The sequence below is a fragment of the Orbicella faveolata genome, unplaced genomic scaffold (genome assembly GCF_042242905.1).
Source record: "Orbicella faveolata isolate gen_17 unplaced genomic scaffold, um_ofav_v1 contig_25, whole genome shotgun sequence".
Taxonomy (NCBI): domain Eukaryota; kingdom Metazoa; phylum Cnidaria; class Anthozoa; order Scleractinia; family Merulinidae; genus Orbicella; species Orbicella faveolata.
The window spans coordinates 28936792-28963063 of record NW_028301553.1 but is presented as its reverse complement, the minus strand read 5'-3'; the positions used below and the strand labels follow the sequence as shown (position 1 = coordinate 28963063).

General features: G+C 40.9%; 1 protein-coding gene across 1 annotated transcript in view; it reads right to left on the bottom strand.

The window, feature by feature from the left end:
• The window catches only part of LOC110041477 (dynein axonemal heavy chain 8-like), a 65990-nt gene that overhangs the window by 7001 nt on the left and 32717 nt on the right, over nt 1-26272 (bottom strand). The window contains exons 32-73 of the mRNA XM_089294967.1: nt 26102-26204; nt 25893-25997; nt 24987-25148; nt 24125-24349; nt 21722-21974; nt 21394-21492; nt 21059-21246; nt 20895-20981; nt 20662-20769; nt 20228-20362; nt 19986-20147; nt 19113-19359; nt 18422-18663; nt 17918-18058; nt 17235-17469; nt 16648-16790; nt 15928-16062; nt 15706-15828; nt 15034-15247; nt 13828-13934; nt 12542-12828; nt 11905-11974; nt 11136-11258; nt 10703-10833; nt 10131-10284; nt 9728-9892; nt 9010-9236; nt 8277-8499; nt 7614-7715; nt 7262-7336; nt 6850-7017; nt 6019-6147; nt 5198-5284; nt 4915-5052; nt 4081-4208; nt 3634-3802; nt 3356-3511; nt 2737-2892; nt 1310-1399; nt 1121-1213; nt 899-1003; nt 201-454 (exon numbers count right to left, since the gene is read on the bottom strand). Of these exons, the coding sequence (XP_089151093.1) occupies nt 201-454; nt 899-1003; nt 1121-1213; nt 1310-1399; nt 2737-2892; nt 3356-3511; nt 3634-3802; nt 4081-4208; nt 4915-5052; nt 5198-5284; nt 6019-6147; nt 6850-7017; nt 7262-7336; nt 7614-7715; nt 8277-8499; nt 9010-9236; nt 9728-9892; nt 10131-10284; nt 10703-10833; nt 11136-11258; nt 11905-11974; nt 12542-12828; nt 13828-13934; nt 15034-15247; nt 15706-15828; nt 15928-16062; nt 16648-16790; nt 17235-17469; nt 17918-18058; nt 18422-18663; nt 19113-19359; nt 19986-20147; nt 20228-20362; nt 20662-20769; nt 20895-20981; nt 21059-21246; nt 21394-21492; nt 21722-21974; nt 24125-24349; nt 24987-25148; nt 25893-25997; nt 26102-26204 (6444 nt within the window). The remainder of the gene's footprint in view (nt 1-200; nt 455-898; nt 1004-1120; nt 1214-1309; nt 1400-2736; nt 2893-3355; nt 3512-3633; nt 3803-4080; nt 4209-4914; nt 5053-5197; nt 5285-6018; nt 6148-6849; nt 7018-7261; nt 7337-7613; nt 7716-8276; nt 8500-9009; nt 9237-9727; nt 9893-10130; nt 10285-10702; nt 10834-11135; nt 11259-11904; nt 11975-12541; nt 12829-13827; nt 13935-15033; nt 15248-15705; nt 15829-15927; nt 16063-16647; nt 16791-17234; nt 17470-17917; nt 18059-18421; nt 18664-19112; nt 19360-19985; nt 20148-20227; nt 20363-20661; nt 20770-20894; nt 20982-21058; nt 21247-21393; nt 21493-21721; nt 21975-24124; nt 24350-24986; nt 25149-25892; nt 25998-26101; nt 26205-26272) is intronic.

Genomic DNA, 26272 nt, shown 5'->3' with positions numbered 1-26272 from the left:
GCTTTCTCTTTCTTTTCATTCTTACTTCTCTGTGTTTTCCTACAGTTTTGACACAAGGTTCCTACAGTTTTTACAAGGTTTCATGCCATAAGACCAGTTCAATATCTCAAAAAAGAGCTCCCAAAACGGCGCGACCCAGCAGCATAGCACAGTTAATATTATTAGCCAAAGGTAAGTTATTCCGCTCTCTTATCACTTACTTTGCCATGGACAAATCAAAGATCCCCAAGAACTGTCTCAGCGAGGTCTGGTACATAACATTCACCATGCTCATCTCAACGATCAAGAAATAAAGAATGGATCCCCGTGTAGCCACGGGACGGAACTCCTCACGCGCCAAGTTGATCTTCACTTCAGTCTCAGCTGCCACAGCAAGCTTCTCGCTTACTTCCTCAGCTGTCTCTTTAGTGGTCTTCAGTACGGCTACGAGAGACTCGTCCTCTACTAATGATCCCTGTACAAAAACACAGTATGATGTCGGCTCATCTTCTGATTGACTTTCAACCTAACCTTACCTCATTATTATGTTACCTGTGAGGTCACTTGTTGTACCTGACCCCAGATAGCCTGTGTGGTTGGCGGTTGGTAAGTTATGTACGTGAACAGGGGCAAAAGTAAGAAACCCCTTGTCCACTCCATTCTTTTCTCGGTTTCGGAAAAACGTTCTTACCGACCCTGTTAGGTACATGGATGGGTTCGCACACCGCACTCACGCTGACAATACAAGGAGTGTTTTACAATCCATAGCAGAGCACATCAACTCAAATGATACACGGATCAGCATCAGCAGCCCTAACAACAGTTCGTTTCGTAACAAGGTAAAATATAATTAACAGTAATCTAATAGCAAATATTTCTGGATTAACCCAACGCAAAATGAAATCAAAACAAAACTGACCTGAGTACTTGTCAGCCTGTACAACAAATTGTCTTCAAGCTCCTTCATTTTCCTCTTGTTAGTCGTCACATCTTCCATCAGCTTTACTCGTTCTGCTTCTAACTCCTTCAAAATCAAAGAAATAGTTTCAACTATTTGTACAAAACGGGGACTATGCAAACGTAACTGAGCAAGACTTGTAGAGGAGACGGGTGGTGTAGGGCAATATAAACTACGCTTCACCTCTTTTTCTGTATTAATGACTCTTCCCAGAAGTTGTTCTTCCAATCCTTTCATTGTCACAGTAAAGTCGATGATTGCTGTTCGTGCGCTGACCTAAAAAGTGAAGGGAAAACACTTCAGCATTCATCTACATGGACTGAACATAATTCAAATGCAGTGGGTCAAAAAGACAAAGTTTGTTTCACTCACCTCCGGTGTGTAAGAGGGGTTTCCCAGTTTTGTGGTGATGTACATTCTAAAACCGCTCATCACGTCACATTCTTTATCTCCAACTTTAACCTAAAACATGCATTAAAAAAAATCGATAGTCTTTTGATTCGTTTTTACACCCAGTCCTCTCAAACTTATTACATGTAATAAGCAATGATGAAATGGCGTTTTACTACCATCTCTGTTAAAATTTTGGTTTTAGTGTTGAATTATGAATGGCCAAACAAATGCGTTTTTACCGTTTTTGTGGCTTTTTTTGTTTATTTTTTTGAAGTTCCTTCGGTGAAATCTTCAAAACTTTCACAGTATTTCGAATCCGGCGCGATACGAATTTTAAACACGCAAATAGTAGGGTTTGTACGGGCAGTTTTTGTTTTTTCGATTTCGCAAATTTGTCTTTCACGCTGCGGAAAAACTGGACAGATAGATTTCACTTAAAAACGAGTTCCAACTGAAGTAAAATATTTATTAGCAGTTTGCCAAATTTTACGAAATTTCACCGAGGGAAACGCGAGAAAATTCGCCGTCAGTTTTTTTTGTACCCGTGTTATCGAACAACACAGCTGACGTTTTCCTTCGAGCGCGCGCAGATTATTCAAGCTTTCGTCGTTAGCGCACGTGCGATCGTAAAACTATAGAGAGCCACCTTAACGTAACTAACGAGTACTAACTGGTGAATCCTGAGTGAATTCGCGCTTTTATAGTTATTTCGTTACAACAACATCAGACAACATTGTGACTTTTTTTCAGTCTTGTGTCCGAAGCTTTCTTTTAGTAACTTATTACCGTAGCGGCATTGCATAGAGTTTCTAATTGTTACTGATATCCCGAGTTTAATCAGCCACTCAGCCAGCAGAAAATCACTTACATGCAATCGCAGAGAATGGACCCTGTTCTCGCGAAATCGCCGATGTAGTAGCGCGCACTCAGAATTCAAATTGAATTTTACCTTGCGCGTGTGTAAAGTCCTCGTCAATTATGTCGTCATAGGACTATTACATGCATTCTTAAGCGAACAGAGTTTACTTCTACAAGTTATCTAACGTACACTCAACCGACTACGAGGTTTACCTTTCACTTATCACACTCAACTTTTATTCCACCTTTCTCTAATGACGTGGGTAAGTATGTTAAGTATCTTTCGCAGTTTTATCTGCTGGCGTTATGTCCTAGCCTTCGTAATTATAAACTTTCGTTAACAACAGTTCCCTCTAGACGTTTTGTTTTTGTAAACACAGTTAACTGAATATAGAAAAACGACCTCTCCACATCTCAGGGATACCATAAGAGTGCTAACTTCCGTTTACCGTGACAATATAACACTATAACATAACAATATAACAATAATAATATAACAATATAACACTATTGTCCAATAAACAGGTTGTTTTCTCGAGGTAACAAACCTTGAAGGTGGAGCCCGACTTGATAAAGTTCTTCTCAAGCACATTGTCCAGAGCAGGGTCCAGTTCTTCTCCGACGTCTTCGATGAGAAGGGGTCTGCCGAGTGACAACGCGTCCTCAAGATGATTCCGGAAGTACTTATGGTTGAGTGACGTTACCTGATCAAAAGGAAGTGAAATATTAGTACTAGACTAGTATAACAAAACTAAACTGACTGCTGCCACGGAGCTTCGTAGCTGAGTCCAACAAATTTCCGGCAATAAGCAATGAAACGTTCATTATCAGCGAGTGCGGGCTGGATTGATTTTGAATATTCTCATGAAGACAGAGGGGGACATTTAATAACAGGTCAGAATGCGTAATCATTCTCTTGCAGGTTTTGAAACGTCATAAATGAGAATCAGATAATTGCGCGCTAGTGACTAAAACACTAATGAACTTGATTCTCGCATTAAGAGAAACATGTAAACAAAAACATTGGGTTAAGCATTTTTACGAGTTCTTCGACCTCTGCAAAGCTCAGTAAAAACAAACGCAGAGACAAACTCAATTTACTCCATTAGCCATAAATTCACCATATATTCTTATAGGTAAAAAAATACATTAAGAGCTCGGTCACACCTGCAGCTCATTTTCCTTCTCTCGGCTCATGATCCACGCCTTGCCTTGCGTTTGGGGATCAATAAGAAGAGGATAACGCGTTGCCTTGGTAACGATGATGCCGTTCTGAATAGAGAGCTCGTCGCTCGGTAGCCCGTGAAGGTTCCATTCACCAATCTGCGGAGAAACAAAATCTCTTTGAAAATCTTCGAATATCGGAATTTTACTGTCTTCACAAAAAGGTTTATCATTACATGGACTCAAATGAACAATATGTCATATGGTAGATCAACACCAACCGTTGCTGCATCTGTCAACATAGAGATGAGATTCAGATTTTCAGAGAAAGGGATCTTGTTTGCGCTCATTTCTTTCTCCCATCTGCTCAGCAGCAAATTACGGAAATTCTGGTTGAATGGACCAAGGTAAGAAAGAAAACCAGTGGCAAGCAACACGTCTCCAACAAGCCTGTTAGTTAAAAAAAAAAAAACAGTAAGAGGATTTCATGATTTTTCGACAATTTCCGACCATTTCGTGATGCTTTTCGATGATTCGATGATCGTGATGCGATTGCCAAACGAAGATTTCCAAAGAAAGCTAAAAATTTCCTACAATTGCCGAGGAACGTCGAAGCTGTCTCGGCCAAATTACGATGTTCCTTAGCGGTAAAAATCCTTGTGAAACACTATATTTAAAGGTAACATAACATCAGAAAGGCTACTTAGTTTAATGTCTAATTGACGCACCTGCCAATCTGATCCTGAAACTCTTTACTCTGTTGAGTCCACCGAACCTTCTCACCTCCCAAGCCCGTGATCAGGGCAGACGCAGCCTGCATTTTATTCTTACATGATTCAGCATCATCAAGCAACTCCTGCAACAGCAATAAAGAACTGTCTTTCGCATCATTTCAAATACTCAAGATCATCTATAGACGATTAGAAAACCAAGTAAAATGACCCCGAAGACCATCACTTCACAAATGACAGAAATTTATCAGGAAGTGAGGATGGCAATCAATTCTGTAAATTTCAACTTCAACTTTCTTTAATATGCACTATTTACAGAGTTTACAATAGCTAGGACAGATAATAGATAAAAAAAGAGAAAGATTTCTTACATATGGTGAAACAATATCACTAAGAAGACTAAAAAGATATGTGCGTGGTAACCAAAGTAGCGACTGGCTTTCGAGCTGGTTCCACCATAATAAGCTAAATACGATGGTGAGACTGGCAATGGATTTCAGTCAGAACTGTAGCAGCTCTCGTAAGCTTGTAATTCTCTTCATTGTTAGCAGCTGTTATTGTTTTAGGGTTAGAGGCACTGTTTCTGTTGTTTGTTCTGTTGTTCTCTCAAAAGGTAGCAAACCATCCATGTGAGACCTTACGAGGGCTGCTACATCACCCATTTCAATACGAGCAAACGTGAAAACTTTAGGTTCGCAGTTGCCGTTAACAGTTTCCTTAAAAATTTGTTTCGATTATTTACTAAAATATGGAGTTTTTATTGCATAGACCAAGAGAACATGCTTAAAGCTAAAGGAGAGAGCTAGATTGTCGTAACGTGTGCGTGATCACCTGTTTCTCTCTGACAGCGCCATCATACATGGCTTGTACTTTGTCCAATTCACGCTGTTTTTCGTCCAGCTGAGCCTGTGCACTGTTCAGTTCAGCGGCAGCCACATTCAGTCGAGCCTCCTGAACGACAAGATTAGCCTGCAAGCAAACTCGCTTTAATTACCTTACTTTTTTCGGGGATAGCTCGAAAAAGATATCCTATAGTTAGGTTAGAGACATTTTGCATTATTAAAATAATAACAGATTCTGTTCCGTATGGTTTTAGCAGACTTAAATCACATACCTTCAGAGGTAAAACCTCTTTGTTCACTCCGTAGAAAAACGCCATAGCACAAGTCCATGAACAAAGTCCAGCCACATTGCCACACACCTGCAGGATAATCAATATAAAGATAGCGTCCCGAGGAACGGGGCACTCTGACACCAAAAGGTCGGGGATACTAGTCGAAAAATTTGAATTAAATGTTACAGGAGGCAATTTTTCACGGCGATGTTTAACGAAACAATGTTGCGTTTAAAATCGATGTCGTGTAACACGCCGCACAGGGCGACTTTTAACGCAACATCTCGTTGCGGCAACATGTTGCAGGTTTTGGCAAGCGATTCAAAAACCTACAAATTGTTGCCCGAATTTGCATGTTGCGTTAAAAATCGACTCGTGGACTACATACCGTTGCCGACTGTTGCCGCAACAAAGTTGCGTCAAAAGATGTCTCGTGTAACATAAATTAAAAATCGACGTTAAAAATCGGCTCGTGTGACATCACCTTAAAGGAGATCAATATGGGCGTGTCTGAAGCTTTATTTGACCCCTAAAAGATACCACTTAAAACGGAAATGACAGCGTTTTTAAGTATTTCTTCGAGTGCACCTTAAAAGATACTTTCAGGCCTAAAAATAGTGGCATTTTGTCCTGAAAACCTTAAGTGAGACAATGGGACCAGAGTCCTTGATTCCAAAAGCGAGAGGACGACCATTCCCGACCTTGTCATATGGTAATCTCCCTCCCCCCCACCCACCCCCGCCCCCTCCGCGCCCGCTAGGGACAGAGTCATTGAAGGATGAATTGGCATATACTTTAACCAACAACAAGACATGGCAAACCTTTTTGGCGGTTTCTAGATTGTAATCCTCCATCTCCAAGTACGGCTGCAGCAATTCCACGGCCTCCTCGTTAATTGTGTCTTTGGGAAAATTCACCAGATTCTGAAGAAACCCTCCTTGACTCATAAGCTACAGAAAATATGTGTCTGTTAGCAATGGTTTAACATTTTGAAAGAAAACAGTTTCCTTAAATACAGTACATTTTGGTATAACTTACTATACCGTGTGGAGGCACAATGGCCTCAAGGTTAGTGCGCTCGACTCCGGATCGAGCGGTCCGGGTTCAAACCCTGGCGGGGGACACTGTGCTGTGTTCTTGGGCAAGACACTTTACTCTCACTGTGCCTCTCTGCAGCCAGATGTAAAAATGGGTACCGGCGAATTTAATGCTGGGGGTAATCCTGCGATGGAATTACATGCCATCAAGGAGCGGGGGAGGGGGTAAAAATACTCCTAGTCGCTTCATGCGATAGAAACCGGAGATAAGCGCCGGCCTGATGGCCCACTTGGCTTGTATGCAGACATTATTACCTTACCATGAACCGATATTGTTTCTTTTAAACTTTCTAGCAACTTTCCTTCAGACCAGGTTTGCAGAAAAAGAAACATTTTACAAAGTAATTCCAGCGCAGCGAACGTCGCAACATTTATAATCGTAAACTTTGGCCTAATTAGACGCTGTTCTTGATCAAAGACCTCTTGTATTGAATTGTATTCTCAAAATGTTTCAAAAACATTTTCAAAAACAAAAACAACACATCTTCTACTGGTTTAGTTTTCATTCAAAACAAAAAATTGCGGTAAGAGTAGATTAGGCAAGTAGGAAATTACCTTAAGAGATTCACTCCAGCTGGGAGTTACACATGATCTCTCAGGATCAAAGACAACTGGAGAAATAGCACGTCTGAACAGCAGTAAAACACAGTCCATGATGCGCATGATCAGATGAGGTGGTTTGGCCAGTTTACGGACAGTAGATATATCAGCGGCTTTGATGGTCTACATTGGTGAACAACACAAACAAAAGCTACAATCAAACTCCACTTAGTTCAGTGCAGAGTAAAGCGGAACCTTTCAACAAGTAGATTCCATGTTTCTGTGCATCTGTTCAGTAATAGATCACAAAAGACATCAAAATGTGGTAGGAACATGGTCTAAAACAACTTTATATGCAACAGTTTCTGTTAGATTGGGATTTTCGAATTCTTGCGCCGAAGAACGAATAAAACTCAGCCAAACTAACCTGCAGTGCTGCCTCAGCTTCCTCCAAAGCTGGTTTAGCTGCTGACAGCTTCTTTTCCGCAACTGCTTTATCGGCCTGGAAAGAAAGAAAAAGTTATATTTTTTGTCCTGAACCGGTAAAGAAATAGCTCTATGCAAACTCTCTACTGAACCAGCGTGATTACAAAATAGTCTCAAACTCCCTCCTACGTTTGTATCAGAGATAACTGGCAGTGACCAAGGAACACCTCAATTACCGTACGTGCGCTCCCCGGCCTTCCAAAACAATCACTCAACCATCCACAAGACTTCTCTAAGCTCTACTATCCCGCGTTTCTCTCTTTTCCAGAAACAAATGCGGTACATGTACTCACCTCAATCTCGTCCACGATTGCTTGGGCTTTATCTTTCACCTTCTGCACGGAAGCCTTAACTTTCTCAGCCGCCTGGGCACTAACTGTCACCTCCTCCAACACCTGAACAAACGTATTAGTGATAAATTAAGATTTAATAATGATGCACGGGTCCAGTAATAGCCTGTGTGCTAGGCGTCTAAAGGAGAGGTACAAGGAAAACTTGGGTGCTTACGCGAATCGAGGAAAGAGCGCGAAGCGCGAGATCACGATTTGCGCTTTGTGTTTGTACTCTTTCCCTGGGCTTTGCGCTCTCGCTTTAACCTCGCCTCTCTCCATCTCAATCCCCTTTCTACTTCACGTAGGCTAGCTCAATAGTGAAAAATAACACATCCTGAAGATCTCACAACTATGGAAGCCCCTTGCACAAACACGTTACCGGTTGCCAACGTCTCCGTACAAATGACCTGACCTCACGTAAAGACGATTAAATTTTTTCGAAAAAATTGCTGGAAGTTATCTTTCCCTAAAATGCGTGGACGTCCGTCGCAGAGGTAAAAACCTTCGGTGCCTGAGGGGATGTCGCACGTACAAATCCCACGTCAAGCTACTCTGCAGACAAATTGCAAGAAAAATATTTCACGTGTTTGTAATAAAGGAGAATTAAGCTGAATCAGTTCATACTTTGCCAGCCTTGACGGAGGCAACAGCAAGCTCTTTCTCTTTGACCACCAGTTCCTTGGCCAGCTCAGCCACGGACGCGCTTGCCTCAACTAGTTTATCCAGTCCAGTATTCATGCGGTTGGCCAGCTCGCCAATGTGTGATCTTTTCTCCGCGTAGATTGTCTTGTAACCGTCAACAAATGACAAGTAAGATTTGGGAGTCACGTGGGTTTGTCGACGGAACCTGGAGAGTAATCGATATTAGTGCGTACGTCCTCAAAACACTCAGTCAGTGCATTAGAGTCCCGATACTCCCAGAATAACGTCTTGCGTGGTTACACTTTATGAGCTCTTTAAATAGAATTAAAATTGCAAAAGGCTTACATCAGGGGAGGGCATTACACATGTCAGATTTTTTGTGTTACCGGGCAAGAATGTTCGCCTTTTTCCAGATACGGGTAGGCCCGTTGAACTAACTTGAGCCCAGCAAGCCAAGTAGAACTAATATTTAGCTCTCCTACTGCCGCAAAGCACATAATATTGAGAGGGAGGCGGTGAAGGTGGCGTCCAAGACCACAAAAAAAACTGAAAGTAACGTTATGCTTTACTGCTCTTGTTCAAGAACAAGATCAGAAAAAGCCAGTTCTTCAAGAACGGCTATCCCTCTGTGATGAGGTGGGTTCGCTTAAACTGAAAGACTTCTTTTAAACTGTAGCGTAGTCCTACGGGTTTAATCTGGAATTCATTCACTTGCCTTTCAAAATACTCCACACAAGCTTCAGCCACTCCATCATGGAAGGTGCCCATAGTTTGTACCACACTGTTCTTGATGGCAGCTGAGCACGTGATGTCGAACTTGGACAAGAAGTAATCTGCCACTGCGATCAACGCATCTTTTGGCCAGCGGGTAAACCAATCCATGGTGCAGCCGCTGATCAGTCCAGGAAACTTCAAAGAGCGGTTACGGAACTTTTCTCCGACCTACCAAGGAATTAAAGGGCACTTTAGCATGACATATTTAATAACACTAAGAGCAGAATAATGCAGTCTCCTCCGCAACCATTTTTCGGAATGTCACGCAACGCTCCCAAAAAAACATTTGAGGGGGAGACTAAAATAATGCAGATAGCGGAAAGAGCCCTTTAACATATAGTCTTCCATCGAACGCAGGGAGGGTCAAAGTAAGTACAGAAGGTTTATTGTTAAATAGCCTTACAAGGAGCCCCGTAGAGGACTTCAAACGTAACAACTTAATAACTTTTCCGTCCGGCATGCCGTATTTTCGGTTATCTAGCAGAAAGCTATTTTGAAGTATTCTTTCGATTGGAAGGTACTGTATAACTGCTTTAAAAACACCAAATGTATTCGCCAACTCTTCTCGTACCATAAGATCCTTTATGGTTACTAAAAAACATGTACGCAATGTTTAATTTCTGGGCCAGGCGCGTCGCAATTCAAAGAATAGCACTCACAGGAGAGAAGCATAGAACCACGTGTAGATTCTTTCTGGAGCGAGAGATAAAGTAGTTGTACAGGTTGTCGTTTGTCGGGGGCACTCGGGGCAATTCTTTCTTCATGACTCCAACAAGGCCTTGAGTGATCTCGTCCAGTTCATCACGGGCAAACAAGTTCGATACCTAGCGAAAATCAAGGAAAGAAAAGACGTCTTTAGTACCGGTTAACTACCTAACACATCTTTCTTAGTACTACAGTGGAACTATTAAGTAAGAACGGAAGCGCCCTCGGGTTTTTTTGTTTTTGTTTTTGTCTTTGACGAAGGACCTCATCACGGATTCTTGGTGATGGATGACAGGAATTACCTTTGTTATTTTAAGAAAGTGGTAGTCTAGAAAATGAAATTAAATTCTATGATACCTCTCCGGATGAAAGTACGTTGTTGAGGTATTCCAGGAAACTTTCATCCTTGATCTCGTTGTCTGTAAAGATGAACGTAATACCGTTTCCTTCAGCCCCTGCCACGCGGTACAGGAACTTGAGGTCGTCCATCAAGTTGCTCACATTGTAGGACCTAGCCATTAAAACAGGAACGAGTAAGTTAAATGAAAATTCTTCAAACATGAAGCATTCCTTTGTTAGTGTGAAGAGGCATTTTCTGGTTTGTTTGGAGATGTGAAGTAATATATCAAACACGCCAATGAACCTTGTTTGACCAATTACCAAACACTGAGAAGCAAGTTGAAAAATACGACGCGCAGCGGAGTAATTTTGTCGAGCTTCGAAGTGCTTGATATATCTTCTCAATCGAAACTAAAAATAACCAGGAAACGGAGAAATAAAATCTAAAAAAATCTGTGCTAATTAGATTACATACCAAACACCGTTACGGTTTTGTTTAAACTTGATGAATTATTAATGAGTTTGAGAAGTGAGCAAGCGATCATCGCAGTTGTTTACAGTTCTTGGACTGCACCTTAGGTGCTCCTTACCTTGTCAGTGTGATCTGGAAAATCTTATATCCAGCGATAAAAGAAGCCAGTCGTGTAAGAGACTGTTTGCCTGAGCCACCCACGCCAACAAGCAGAGCATTCCCGCAAGGCGTACGGATAATACGAGAGATCTAAGGAGAAATAACTTGAACACTCAATAAAAGACTTTAACTGAAAACCACAGCTCGTAAACGCGGCATGGAACTACATTTCTTAATCACTGGAATTTCGCAATTTTTTACTGGAGTTTTAAAGCATTAATTTGTTGTAGAACTTTATGATCTGCGCCACTCACAACAGTTGTGACTTACTTCCGACCCAGGCATTCACTCAAAACAAGTAAACTTTTTGCAAGTTCAGCTCTTTAGGTATGAGAAGAACTGCTGTTAGACTTTCCTTGCCTTGGGAAACAAAGTAATAAAGCAGAGTTCACCTTCACTAGATGAGTCATGGCGTCTTTGAAAAACACCAGGTCCAAGTGTGCCCCTCGAACCGTATCGTTGTACATGGCCATGTATTGACCAAGCTTTTCGTTCAAGAAATCCAGCGTCGGCACCTGCAGAATAGTCACGACAACACAAATACCATAGAGCCATTAGTTAAATTAAGCACTTGTTTTGGTGTAATTTAACATCTAAAGGCCTACATAAGATCACAGGTACCCAAAAAACAGTAGCAGGATTTTGTACTTGAGGACGGTTCCAGGAATACTATTTAGAAATGAGGATGAGTGAAAATAGCGAGGATGGAAATGGATTACATAGCTGGGCAAACACAAAGAATTTTTTGTCGTGGCATTTTTTTCAATCATTTCTTGCGATAGACAAACCGAAAGTGGCCAAAATAGGAAGAATTGAGGTTAGGATTAGAGACGAATGAGACGGAGGCCACATAAGCTCATAGCTCTAATCTTGACCGTGGATAAATAAAGTCTTGATTTGATTTGATTTGAATTACGAAAGGATTCCAAACTCGAAACACGCGCCACATGCGACGAGCTAAGATTTCCGAGTTTTCTTTGGATTACAAAATTTTTGCAACGACTTTCAAATAAAAAGTGCTTTTGCAACTGCTCATAGCAATAACATAATTTATTTATTTTAAATCGAGGTGCCCTCCTGTAGTTCTGCCTACAGCCTGAGTAAAGACCTAGTTCCACTCTTAGTCTAACTGTTCAGTTGTAATTCAAAACGTTCGTTTACCATTTCGTAAATCTTGGGAGCTTCCAAATCTGCATCTTCGGGTTCTTCGCCTGTTGGTTCTGGAGCATCTCTGAAAGTCAAAAATTAACTAAGTACTGTATTTACTAAATAAACGCTTTGAGTGGTCACTGACTTTCTGTAGCATGATACAGGGTCTGATTTCATTATAATCTAGAACACAAAAATACATTTGACCGTTTGAAAAACTTAGTTCATCATCACAATCAGGGTAAATTTATACTATCGTGGGTGCAAAGTAATTAAGTCGAGGTCATTAAGAGGAAGGGTATAAAGTTCAACAACTAAATGTGTACGCATCTATTTCATTTTAACGGCTGTATATTAAAGAATTGCATCAAACAATGTTTTTTGCTACACTACGTGGGTAGAAATGAGTACACATCAGTAGAAATAGGTCTGTGATACTTTGTGAATTCAGTATTTGTATTTCACATTTAACTGTAGAATTACAAGAGATCCCAAATATAAGGAGTCATGTAAACTTAACTCATCTGATACAGGAAAATCACGATGCTCTCTTTCAACAAGACGCAGAAATATTATATAGTAATAACTAAGTTGATCCCATTGCGCAGTAGACACGCTTACACATTGTGAACCTATTTTTCTTAGTAACCTTAGGAAATCCACAAAGTAAGGCTCGTCCATCAGTTGCTCCACGCCTTCATCACCCATTTGATCCTGGATCACCCTCGTCACCGTCTTTTCAAACCACTTGCGGTCAGCCTCGTTCGTGAAGCGATCGGCTATGACTCGGGTACACTCGTGTTTCCACAGAGCTAACACAACCCTCTTGGTGTTCACTTCGTCACCAGCTACGTTTAGCATGCCTTCCCATATGCGGGAAAGATCACGCAGGTTGAAAATGTAGTGAAACTTAGCAGGTGTAGGTAACATCTTGGCCTGGAAAAAAGACCAGCATTTTTGGTTTGATTTGTGGGGCAGTCTTTGGTGGAAAAAGGGGAAAATTCAGTCAATTCGTAACCATTAGTCCCTTTACCTACAAAGCCATGCAAATTGCATGGGCGTTCTGGGCTCTAGGCATTTATGATACTAGTGATCTAGACGAACCTTAAGTGAACCTGATAGACAAATCCAAAAAGAGAGTAAAGTAGCAGCTCCCTAGGCAGAGCCAGACTGTAATAAATTCCCAAAAAGCTCCGGTGTCACAAAAAATGAGCGGCGTTCTTGAAAAAAATTGTCAGAGTGACGCATTTCATAAAACTCCATAGGTGGCAACTGAAGTCACGTTCTTAATCTTGAAAGCAGTTTTTTCCAAAAGTAACAGTTCTTCCCGCAGTAGCTTGAGGTGTATGACCATTTTGGTATAGGAGAATCTTTGTCTACGTTTTTCCTCATTAACATACGACTCTGCGCCGAGAAGAAATCACGCTAGACATAATCTGACAACAAGCATTTAAAAAGTTTGTGAAACTTAGTAGTTGGTGAAATTTTTGCCTCTTTAGTTGTAATATTCGAGGAGTACCCGGCTTTCAAAAACTGCAAATTTTCTGGGTGGCAAAAGCGCAAATGAGCTCATACATTCTTTGTAAAATTTTGAGTTTTTAAACCCGCGTCGCACAAAAAGTATTCAATACATCGGGCTCAAATTCCTTGAGATAGTTAATCGCGCTGTGCTCTTTCAATATTCAGAACTAATGTTTTTGTAGCTCCATCAGAAATTGCATCGCTTATGCTAATGAGGCAAACATTGATTTGTCAACAAAGATTCCCCTATAACACCGCAGTGAAAGATCATTAATGCCAAGTCCACCGAGACCTTCAGATATCAGTCATTGAAAGAATTCAACTGCAAGAGTTTACCTGTTTTAACTGGCGTGCACTTACGAAGGTGAATAATAGATATTGTTCAGATACAATCATACAAAAAAGGTTTCATACCTTCGTTTGTTGCCAAAGAACTCTAGTAGAAGCCACAAGCTCAGAAACAACACTGCAAACTTCATCTGTGAAGCGCGCTGAACAGAAGTAACCATTACCAATGACACCTGTCAATAAAGCAAAATACAATATGGGCACTGATAAAGGGAATGTATGGTTTCTCAAGGGAATGTAGCCTTAGCAAGGGCTTGCTGAAGAGTGCTTCAAATAGTGTATCAAAAGCGAAAGACCGTGTTTGACCACACTTCTAAACACCAAGCTATGATTGAAAATATGACGGGAAGCGAAGTATTTTTTAATGAACTTCGAGGAGATGGAAATTTCGCTAAGCATCGTCTTAAGGAAAAAACGGAGAACTAAAATCGCAAAAATCTATACTTATTAAAATCAGATATCCAAAAACACCGTCACGGTCATGATTTCCGTTGATTCAACTACTGAATGATTAATGAGTTTGAGAAGATAGTAGTCCCAGCTAGTGAGGGAGGCGACAGGTCAATGATCCTAGAAACAGAAGGAATGCCTACCTAGCAGAACTAAGTTGGCAGTTTTCATGTCGGAAATAAGTCTGATACATGCAGTTTCAAAACAAGCATATTGGGACAAGTAAACGTAAAAGCTCTATTAAGCCTATAATGAGAGCTTACCAGAACGTTTACAGTAACCTGACCTAATCAGCTAGCGAAGATAAGATAGAGCTGGAAGATTGTGCGGTGTAGATTTCAATGATTGCTAATATCTCATGTAACACAGTGGATAGCACTATAAAAAGAGACTTTATAAGGATGAATACGTCTGTTTCTCTGTAGAATCAGACCACGTCTAAAGAGGAGGAGAAAAAACGAAGGTGGCTTAAACCCCACCCCACCCCTCAACCCTACAGAATTTCTTTAAACTTGTTTCTTAACATACCTATCACAATTCGATAATGAAAAAAGGGTTTCATCGAGAAGTTTTTGAATTGTAAGCACTTAAATGTTAACTTAATTAAGGGTCTTTTTGACAACGTTTATCGTCGTTATGGGAACGTATTGTGCCATACAGATATGACTATAAAAAGTACTGATCCATCGAAGTCTAACTGCTTGAAAGTGCTAGAAACTTTCGTCAGCCTTGTTAAACCGATTGATCTTTGTAGTGGGTGCTGAATGCTACGGTATGGAATGAAGCATGACAAATTCAGATTTGTAGTTTGAAGGAACTTACCAAATATCTTGTCGATGGACGCATTTGAAGGAAGAGTGCAGTTGAAGATAGAAAATTGACGCTTGAGTCGTTCAGGAATATCATTCCTTCCTCCTCCAGGGTGAATCATGGCAGCGATGAACTGAATGTCTACAATGTGCGTGAACTCTCCAGGCTTCTCCAGATTGTAGAACCCTTGTTGTTCCATCACTTGGCGAACAATCTCGTTTGTTACCTACACGGTAAATCATTAGTTACTGAACCAGGTGTCCACAGAAATATTATCATTCTGACTAACGTCAAATGCAATGGAATGAGTTGACTAAACACCCCACAAGTTGTAACAGTGACTTTGGTTCGGTAACAGCTATTTCACTAGCGGCAAACCTTAAAGATTCATTTGAGCCGTGTGGTGCGTACTAACATGTGCCGGTATGGCCACATGTGGCTACTGTTACCTATTGCCAAAATCACAAACAAAGCCAGATGGAACTTTCAAGGGAACAAGAAGGTTAGGAGGTATTTAAATGACAACGGCTAAAATGTATAAATGGAGTCTTGAATAAATGAAAAATTGCTCAGAGCAGAGCTAAGGGAAGGTATATCGGACCGATGAGCGCGCGCCCATGGGATTGTAGGAGCGTGGTGAGCATTACAAGAAATCCCTTAAGTGCCAAAAAAAAGAATACTTACCTGATCGCCCCATTCGTTAATGATGGGCATGTTGACGTCATCAATGAAGCAGGTCATCTTGCGCCCAGCTGGAGGGCCATACGTGGTACCCACACGTTTATCTACATAACTCTCAATTGTGCGCTATGGAGGAAACATAATTATTCGGGCTCAAAGTTAGTCTAACAGCTATGTAGATTGAAGACTCACAGTGCCTTTGATGCTGAGTGAAACGTTTAATACCTGGAAGAGCAGAGGTGTGGTAGCCGAGGAGAAGTTCACACTCTTACTCATGTGTAATTCAGGGTTGTACTTGGCAAGGTAGCCTTTGATCATCACTGTCTTAGCTGTACCCTGTTCTCCAATCAGCAGCACCGCCTACAACAAAGTAATCAGAGCGCGCATTAAGGCACAAAAATACGTCACGTCTTGTTATTCTTACAAGAAGTTCTGTTGTCCTTGTCAGCGATCTAAAACACTTATGTAGAACGATAAGCACCGGATAGTAAGGTCCATCTAGCATTAAAAATTTGAGTCGTTACTTCTGTTACTAGCGGTTCAAGACATATGGAAATTAAGCTGCGGTTAATGTGGCAGGTAGCGCAAACGCTGTCTTGTTATCATTACATCTGCGTGTACGATACTCGATGTATATCAGAGTGCTTTCCATATCATAATTTGCAAGGAACTAACACGATATAGTAAAATGGCCAAAGAGGCCGCAGTAATAATTCAGATTAGGGACACAAAAAAGTTAATGCAGCTGTTTTTGGTATTAACTTTCACTTCCCTGAATGAATTGGAAAACTCTAATTTTAAGTATTTACAGCTAGCAGTTTTTGACGATTACTTAAAGATATGCGCCAAGAAGGGGCACGCTTGACTTCAACTTGCCACCCAAGGCTTAAAAATGACGGCGTCTACTTAATTTTCCATCCCTAATACTTTAAACAAAGCGCGAACCTTGTTTTGTTTGGCGATGGTTTCCATGAGGAAGCTTGTCCTGACATTGTCGACATTTGGTACCAGAATAGAGGAATACTCGGGTTTATAATCAGATGGATAGATGTACTCTTGCACTCGGTTTAGCCAGTGTTCCCAGTTACCTAACAACATCATAAAACAGCACCAACTTTCATTAAACTTCCTTTAAGCTCCCTCGTGAAATCAACTGCTCAACGCATTAGACTTCTGTTGATTTTGGTCGGCATTTTGCCCTTTTTTCCGAGATGCAAGGAGAAAAAAAAGGAAAAACCCTCTTGTCGCAACAACCAAAAGCATTCGGAATGTATAATTTTTATTGTGAGCATGCTTCCATTACAACTTCGTTCTACCCAACCAAAATGGTGATTATAGTCGGACATAAGCATTCTCAAGAAAATAAATTGCATTTGTGGCTCTGTAAACATATTGTTACTTCTAGGCGCTGGACGAAAGAATTCTCACACGGTTAGAAAATTTATTTCATACGTTTAGGGTATTATGATTTCATATGGTAACTAAAGAAATGAAACTGTTCATCCTGTAATTAGTCAAACCGCTTTACCTACCGCTGTTATCTACAACAAACTCAAATATGGTGTCCTGGCTTCCTTTATCAATATCTGGTAGAGAGAGCTTTCCGTGATTGACAAGGAATTCCTCCATCTTGGCTCGATCATCCAGCTCAAGCAGGGCACCCACGCCCCACATGAGAGCGAACACGAAAAGGCGACTCAAATGTGCGGCACTGAGAACACCATGTTCCTCTTTACATGGAATAAGACCCTCCAGTAAGTCAATACACTGTATAACAGACATGAGAAAATGAATGTATGAGATAACGATATAGCCTGTTTCGTTTACTGCTAAGAGAAGTTATCCAAGGCCGACCTTAGTTTTATAAGTCACATTCTTTCAAATGCGTCTCATTATAAGGGGAGATCTTGTTTTCACATGAAAAAAGTTAAACTGAGTTTCAAATATAGCTTTCAGCCCCACATCATCCATCAAATTCCCTCGTACGTCCACTTGTGAAAGTGTGTAAAGCGAGCTGTCGTCCATAGAACGGCAAACTAAGTACATTTCTTCACCAGTGTTGAAGGGGTTAGCAATATCGAGGAAAGTGAATTGTGCCTCAGCGAGTTTGGTAATTTAAAGCAAAGTCAGACGGTGACAGTGACTAACTAAACCGCACAGAGGACTCGCGAGTCAACTGACGCACTCACAGCCGAATACGCTGAGCTGCACAGACCTGCGTAATAACGTTACACTCTAACACGTCCATCTTGGGAGAAAGGCTCTGCTTAACAAAAGTGTAAACTTCATCAAACACGCAATCAAACAACGGCTCCAACACATCATGCTCCTGAACCTCTCTCTTGTTTAGCCAAGCCTGAAAAAAGGTTGATGATTCAAATGATCAGTAAGCTCTTTCGTACAGGTCACACGTTACGATGTTTTAATCAGACTTTTTTTAGTTTGTTATTTAGCATTGCTTTTGGTATGTGGCCTCTAGGAAGTGCGTACTGAGTTCCATTGTCTGGTAGCAGGGCAGAACGTACAGTAAATTTTACGACTTGCGTTAGTTGTAAGAGGAAATGTCAGCTCTGCACACTGCAGTTCTTTATACAATCCAAGCATTGCGTTATGTCGTCTGGTTTGGCAAGGTTTGATTTGACCTAAAGCCATATACGTAGAAGTCATTGAATTCCAATCGAATTCATTAAACATGTATCACAGTTACATGTTTTAGTACCTTGACTATAGGCCTCCAGTCCATAACAGACGAACTCATGTACACCATCCCGTTACGTGATACAGTAGCAGGTGAAGCGTTGTCAATGTTGTGCGGTTCAAACACAACTTTACACTGGGGTGACATGGGGATTCGGTCTCCGTTGGCTAGAGTCAGCGTCTTGTTATCGTCTAGTACACTGTTTAGGTTCTCAATCCAGATGGCATCAACAGGGCCATCGAGAACAATCCATATATGCTCCCCTATAACGGAAGATATGGGCAAGATCTCGAGATCACTCCTGTTAGAAAACTAAATAGGATAACCATAAAATGGTGTTGTAATAGGGCTGCGCCATTCTCAGTTGTCAGGTCCATGACATTGTTTTAGTTTAGAAAAGCCTACAGCAACCCAAAGAGGCTCGAATGTAGGCAAGAACGCAATACGTTTTCTGTAGGTCTGAAACGAAAAGCTTCTTCTTAGTAAGAGAAGTGAGACAGGCATTACGAGTCATGAAAATAACAGAGCCAAGGGATCAGGGAACACCGTCTTGACTTGACACAATGTTGGCCGTGCCCCCAAACATTACACATTTTGCTAACTACACTGCAATAAAAGAATAACTGCCACCCTTCAATCACGATGTCAAGTACTTAAGGAGTACGTAACGGTTTATGCCTTAATTATTCAAATGAGAGAAGCTAATACAAACCTTTCTTTGCCTTGAGGGTTTTTCGCCAAAGCGTGGAGAATATGCCATCAGTCCAGTCATTGGTAGCCACATCAAGCCTTCCAAACATCTGCGGCGCAGTGATGGCTTTCGGATTCATGCGCATCTCTCGATGGGGAGCACCACAGTCACCCATGGCCTTCATGAGAATGTTAATACACACGCTCTTGCCTGCTCCACTGGGACCCAGGGTCATCATCCCGTGACGAACACGCTGAGTTTCATACAACTGGAGAAAACGAAAAAAAGGGTCCGCTGTAAGTAAATTGCAATCACGATTTGAAAATGGTTGAGAACAATCACAATCTGCTAAATACCGGCAAGGACAAATCGAGCAAAGTCTTCAGTCTAATAATTGAGGACTGGCAACGGAAATAGTGGACTCTCTTACCGAGCACTTATATCTCAATTCCATTTATATAAGCCGAATTATTCTCGCATTTTGATTGGTTCTTACTTATGATCTATTGGAGGCCAGACGTATAGATGACGTCATTAACATTTTTTTTCTGTTGCTTTAGTATATAAAACAAGTAGATTCCACATTTCCGTACGTGTGTTCAGTAAAAGATCACAGAAGACGTCAGCATCACTTTTTTGTTCTTACCACATTTTGACGTCATCTTTTATCAATTACTGAACAGACGAACGACAACAGGGAACTATTTGTTAAATATATCACAGTATCTAAAATAATTAAACTATGACAATTCATCCCAGAAATGCCTTCAGTGGCACGCTCTGGTTGAGGTCTTGAGTGCATGGTACAAAGCGGATCATGATAGATAACATCAAGTTATTCTTAGTTCAACGGAAACAACTACGTGAGAAGCATCAAAGGGTGTTTTTGTGTACCTGGATTAACTTGAGTACCCAAGGAGGATGGTAGATGAGTCCAGCCTCTTCGACGTGTTTCTGGATCATGGACTCCAGCTCAGGGTAACCTGCCTTGTCCAGGACTATTCCAGGAAACAAATCATTGATCAAGCTCAGGAAAAGAGGTTCATCCTCGTCAACCTGTCAGCGTAATGGAAAGCAGTGTTTTCCTCTGGAGCTGCAAACGATCTAGAGTTGTTTAAAGTATAGTTCTGCCTTACCAGTTTGGAGAGGTTCATGTCTCGCAACACTCTCATTACAGTTGTGCTCTCGCTGTCTTGTGGGTTGGCTCGTTTGGCAGCGCCCAGTGTTCGCAGCACTGATAGGATATTCCTCAAACCAAAGTCATAATGAACCTGGAGACGGTATATCGAGCAAATTAACGAGACGTATTTAGAGCAGACCGTAAACGGAAAAACTGAAAGTCGTCAATATTCAAATAAGCAATACACTTTCAGGAGCGAGGAGACGATGGGAGACATTTGTGTGCTATATGCGTAATCCAAGGGGTGGGGGATATAGGGGATGTGAAAGCCTACCGCGGAGCAGAAGACGCAATTTCAGAAGAAGACGGAGGGATGGTATATGCTGATCCCGCTTTGACTCAATATTCAGATGTTAACGATAAAACTTTAGAGAATGTTTAAAGACTGACCTGTTTACTGAGCTGTTCTTCACACAATTTGTACAATGTAAAGAACTTCTGAGCCAGAATGACGTTCTCTATAAAACCGCAACTGGCAAGTTTCACTCGCATGATGATCTGGAAAGAACAATGTTAAATAAATTGTAAATCATAAAGAAAATACTCTTCTTTCCTCTCAGATAATTGAATATAATAGGAAAAAATTTGACGCTCATGAACATATCATACGAAAACAGACTAACCTGTCTGTCCGGAACCATCATTGCTACTGTACGAAACTGGACTTTGAGGTTTTCTGGCAATTCCTGACGACCTGCATATCCTGGATTCTACAACGCATAATCATATAGAAGTAAACAAGGGTTACATGGTGACGCCATCATGAAGCACTAAGCAGATCACTTACCATGGTCAGAAAGATGCCAAATTCCGGATTGAGATCTACCACATCTCCATCACTGAACACAAACTGCTTCTTACGGTCCTTCTTAGCTGTCAGCACAATGTAGATTTGTTGTGCGGCGACTGATAACACAGGCAGCTCAATACGATTGAACTCATCGAAACAGCCCCAACTTCCTGACTGCGCTAACCCTGTAAATGAAGTGCAAACGCGTTGAATTGAGAGGATCCAACGCCGGGATCCAACTCAATTCATTATGAGACAAGTTATCACTTCACTATACCAATAGCTTGGAGAAAGAAGAATATATCTTCGCTTGGTTTATCAACTGTTTCTACCTTTGTAAATCCTGCCTAGTCCTCTGAAGTCCATCTGATCAGAGCAATTGAAAACAACCACGTATTTCCCGAGAGCCTTGCCCATGTCTTTGGTTGTTTCTACAATAACAAAAAACAATAAATTCAGTGCAGTAGGGCTAAGATAATATCTTATTGATTTTGCGCTTAGATTCTCACAGTGACTAGCACTGTCAGCTTGATCCAACAATTCATTAGTACAGGTGGAGAGAGTACAGTGTATTCCTCAGACAACACCACAGGCACACTAGGCAAAAAAAACTGATGCACGTGAGAATTTTAAAAATAGAAAGCTGTGCCCGCAACTTACCAGTTTTGCCAGTACCAGCAGGTCCAGCGGGTGCACCTCCCATTGACATGCCCAGTGCCTGAGCTAGTGTTATATAACACCTGTCCGTGAGAGGAGTGATAACCAGTCTGTCTGTACAGCCTAGAAACTCGTTCTGGTAGCTGAAGTCCACGTCCGTGATAGAAATAATACAGTCATCAATATCCTCTTTGAAGTAGAAACGAGACTGCTTGAGCCACTCAAAGTCTGTCACTGAACGGACGTGCATCTTGACCTGTATAACAGGAAAATCAGAGGTGAGAATTGTACGTTGTTGCTCATACAACTACGTTTGAACGCTAAGGGCAAGGCCAGGTTGTTCAAAGCCTGATTAAGCTAGCCCAGGATTAGCGAGAATTTTGATTTCAGTTTTGTAACTTTTCGGTGAGGTTTGTTGTATATATTGTTTGTCCTTCAGTCTTGGGTTTGAATAATTTCAAACTGCACAAAACATAAGCCGCGGTAAAACGTTCTTATACAAGAAAAATTAAGACTTCAGTTAACTTTTAGTCTTCGGTTAGCGTTAACCGGTTTTCGAATAACCCGGCCCCATGTTACGTTGGTAAAGTGTTAAGGTTCCAGCCGGGTGAGCTGAAGTTACGGGGTTTAGGTCAATTATGGTTCGAATCCTGGTGTGGGAGTTATTGCTACAGAAAGCCTCGAGTATATGAAACGATGTAATTTATGGAATAAGCAACGTCGACTCAAAACGTCCTCGAGTCGTTGTTTTCAAGGTCATAATTTGCAACGGTTTTGTGCACGCTTGTAGCTATATCATTTTTTTCCTCTCCAACAATTTCCCTTTAAATTTTTTTAACTTAAAGAGGATCATTTTTACACCAAAATTACGTAATAAAAAATATAGCTCACCATGCTCGTTTAAGAGAAAACTAGCATTTATTTCGTTTTCGAGCTTGGCTTGAGTGAAATCTCTTAATGTTGTGTGTTTGCACGCGCTCATGTGCGCGCGCTGATGACGTGAAAATCGAGCGCAGTGGGGATGCGCAATGCAATTCTGAGAAATTACCTTTAAATATTATACCTAGTAAAGTGGCTAAAGTCTATGTTCGAGCCTAGTGGTCCGTCAGGCCGGCACTGGCCGGTTTCAGCAGCATTAAGTGACTGAAACTATTTCCACTACCCTTGGATCAAAAAACACGAATTTTAATAATAGGTGATTCTTAATCCAAGGGGAGTAGAAATAGTAATTTAAATCACTTACTCTCACGCCAAGATCATCCATCACATGTTCAGGTATATCGTATAGCCACTACTTTGCTAATCATTTCATCTCTTAATTTGGTTATGAGATTTGTAGCAGCAGCAGCAGCAGGAGGATTTGAAAGGCAAGTGAAATACCCGCGTGAAAAGTGAAACCCGCGTGCAAGAACCTAGTGGTTTAAGAACCTGCTGGCAGAAGTGTGCCATTTTAGTACCCCAAAAATCAAAGAACCTGGTAAGCCAAGCGAGATCAAGCAGGAGATTAACATTTTAAACAAAGGCTGTGACTTTGAGATTGCAAATTTACATTACAGGAAAATACATAACACAGTTGTGAATAAATACTGTATGTTCAAGGACCAAACGCAGGTTTATTTATTTTCCCTGGTAATCAACAACTATATCTCCTTCATAGAAATCAAGAAGCTAATTAACCCTTTGAATACCACACTTTCGCCAAAAAATACCGTTTTTAACCGTTTAGTCAGGTTTTTTAGCTGCCATGACGTTAAATAAGCCTAAGTTTTGCTAAGAAAGCTTTTTTTTTTTTTACTAAAAGGAGAGATTTTTCGAGGATTAGGTACAAAATTGAGCAAAATTTCAATCCGGGCATGCGCATCAGCCAAAATTTGGATTTTTTTTTTTTTTAACCGTTCTCAATTTTGTTTGTTGCCCCTTTCCTTTCTGTTTTTCTCGGCCCTTTTACACTGGCCACCTTTTGCATTGTATGTTTTTTCTGGCTGCAGTGAAAAGTTGGATGTTAATTACGGGCGAAGCCTAGAAATGGACCTTGATCAATCATAGGCGTAGTGGACCATTTTACCACCGTTTTTACACCAAAACTGATAACCTTGTTTTTCGATTTGCGACGTCGGAATGTCGTCGATATCTAAACCTGACCATTGTGCGGAAAGGCCTAGCCTAGTACTGCTATCTGCTTATCAAGAATATCTGATGACATTTAATCTGATGACATTTAAACTGATGACGTCACAAGTGGTACAAAGAGTACGACCATTAGTTACGCATATAAATGCGTAGTTGGTATTAAGTTAAGCACCTACTTTACATAAATTGCCAATAACTATCTCAAAGTACAAAAACCTCTTTCACTAGACTTCAAAACCTGTAGGTTTATTACGGAAACAAGCGATGCCACCTTACCAAATCGTCAAAGATGTCCCTCTGATGTACGTGAATTGTGACAAACGTCTCAAACTTGGTCCTCTCCATTTTGGTGAGCTCCTGCGTTGTGACTTCAATCAGCGAGTTCAACAGATTCAAGAACTTCTGGTTCGTTGATGCCATGACCTTTCTGTCAGATCGCGCGTTTTTGAGCGCTTCTTCAGCGTCCCGCGTCCAGATCATCTGAATGCCTAGTAATCCAACCTGCCAGTGGGTAATAGCATGTCACGAATCATAGCATGTCACGAAACCAACACGTTATAGAAATTACGCAACAAATCACGAATAAACATGTCACGCCATGAATGAGTGTAAACAGGATGTCACAAAAAAAGGCCGACTAACAACGAGTGGCTAGTCTACTTACAAATGGGTAATAGTACTTCACTGAGGGAACGAGTATACAACAGAGCGATCTTCAATTGAGTGTCGAAAGTAACCCGCGTTTGCTTTGGTTTTGCAAGATTACGCAAAGTGGTTGGTTAAAAAAAAACTTGCGCTACTTTCTCATCCAATCAGAAAGCTAATTATGACTCGCTCGCACACGTTTTACTGCCACGTCAGTGATTGGCCAAAGAGATTACTTTGGTTTTGGTATATTTCACTCATATTAAAACTATTATAGCAAATCCTGCGATGAATGAACAGTACTTACAGCAATTCATGCAATGAACAAGTAAGACCACCTCACACAATGATAGAGTGCTTTAGCACATGGTGCACTTTGCTACAGGCAAATGTGTTACGTACAAATTGAACTATGATGAAATGAAACCTATAAATAGTGCTTTAACGAAAGAATATAACCACACAAAAAATACCAGAAAACAAGAGAGAGTACCTGCGATGCGAACTGACCCAGGAAGTTCATGAGATTAAAGCCTCCGTCGTTAATGGCGTGATAAGCATCTCTGATGACAGCGTGAAGCGAGTTCATGGCCTGATTGAGCAGATCTCCTAACCACACCTCCACGTTACCTTTTGCCATGACTGCTGTCTCCAGCTATTGAAAGATACCAGTTTGCTAATGTAAGTAACAACTGTATTTAGAAAATAGTCCAAACAAAATAAGCGCGCTGATTGGTTTAAAAATCTTGCTTCTATTAAACAATTAGATCATGAGCTTGAGATTTCTATCGCGCATAGAACTCGGGAGCGAATAATCTAATTGTTTTAGTATAAATGTACTAGTCGTTCAAAACTTTATCTAAATCCTCTTCAGAGACACTTCGAAAGCACCAAGAAGGGGCCATCATTTTGTTAACAAGGGCACACTGCTACGCTACTCAATATCTATCACAGAATAGAAAGTGAGTAACGTAGCCAATCAGAGAACGGCATTCGTGATAGAACGCTAGTAGATTTATACTAAAACTCGATAGAAATGCGGCACATGGTTCTATTTCTTTCTAAAAATTAATCTTCCGTTTTCTATCTCATTATTAGAGTAGAGTTGTGATCAAGGGAAAATAGAGTTTTACGAGTGGAAACTATTTGACTCAAGAAAGAAAATAGAACAACACAATGTATCTTCTCGGTCACTAATTTGTTCACTTAGTCTAGTGAGATCTTTTGGAAACGTTAAGTCAAAGTGACAGCTTGTCACATAGTCATAGCAGTTGACCACTTTTTCTCATACCTAACTAAAAGGCAATGCAAAAGTGAATACTTTATGTTCCCTCTAACGCAAAACTCAGTGAAAATCAGATACTAATGCTAAGGGAATCAGTTATGCTTAGACCCTGACCGGTACAGTCTCTCCTTCTGATGAAATGATGGCCAAGATCCTGTCATAATCCTTCTCGTGAAACTCCACATTCTTTACGTTATCGAACACGTTCAACAGATGCGCCTGAATACGAGATACAAAAACGCATAATTACAAAACCATTTCACAAAAGTGCTAATATGGCTTAAATCAAAACAAGTTAGTCTGAAGGGTCGTGTAAGCCAAACCTGGATGGTGTGTGAGTCACTGGCTTGTCCCAAGATTTCCAGAAGGGCGGGATCAGAGACAAAGAAGAACCGAGGGAATACGAGACGCTTCTTTTCCAGATACCTGTCAGAGAACATTAGAGATACCATTTAAATCCATTAAATTCGACAAGAAGTTCGCGAATTAACTGA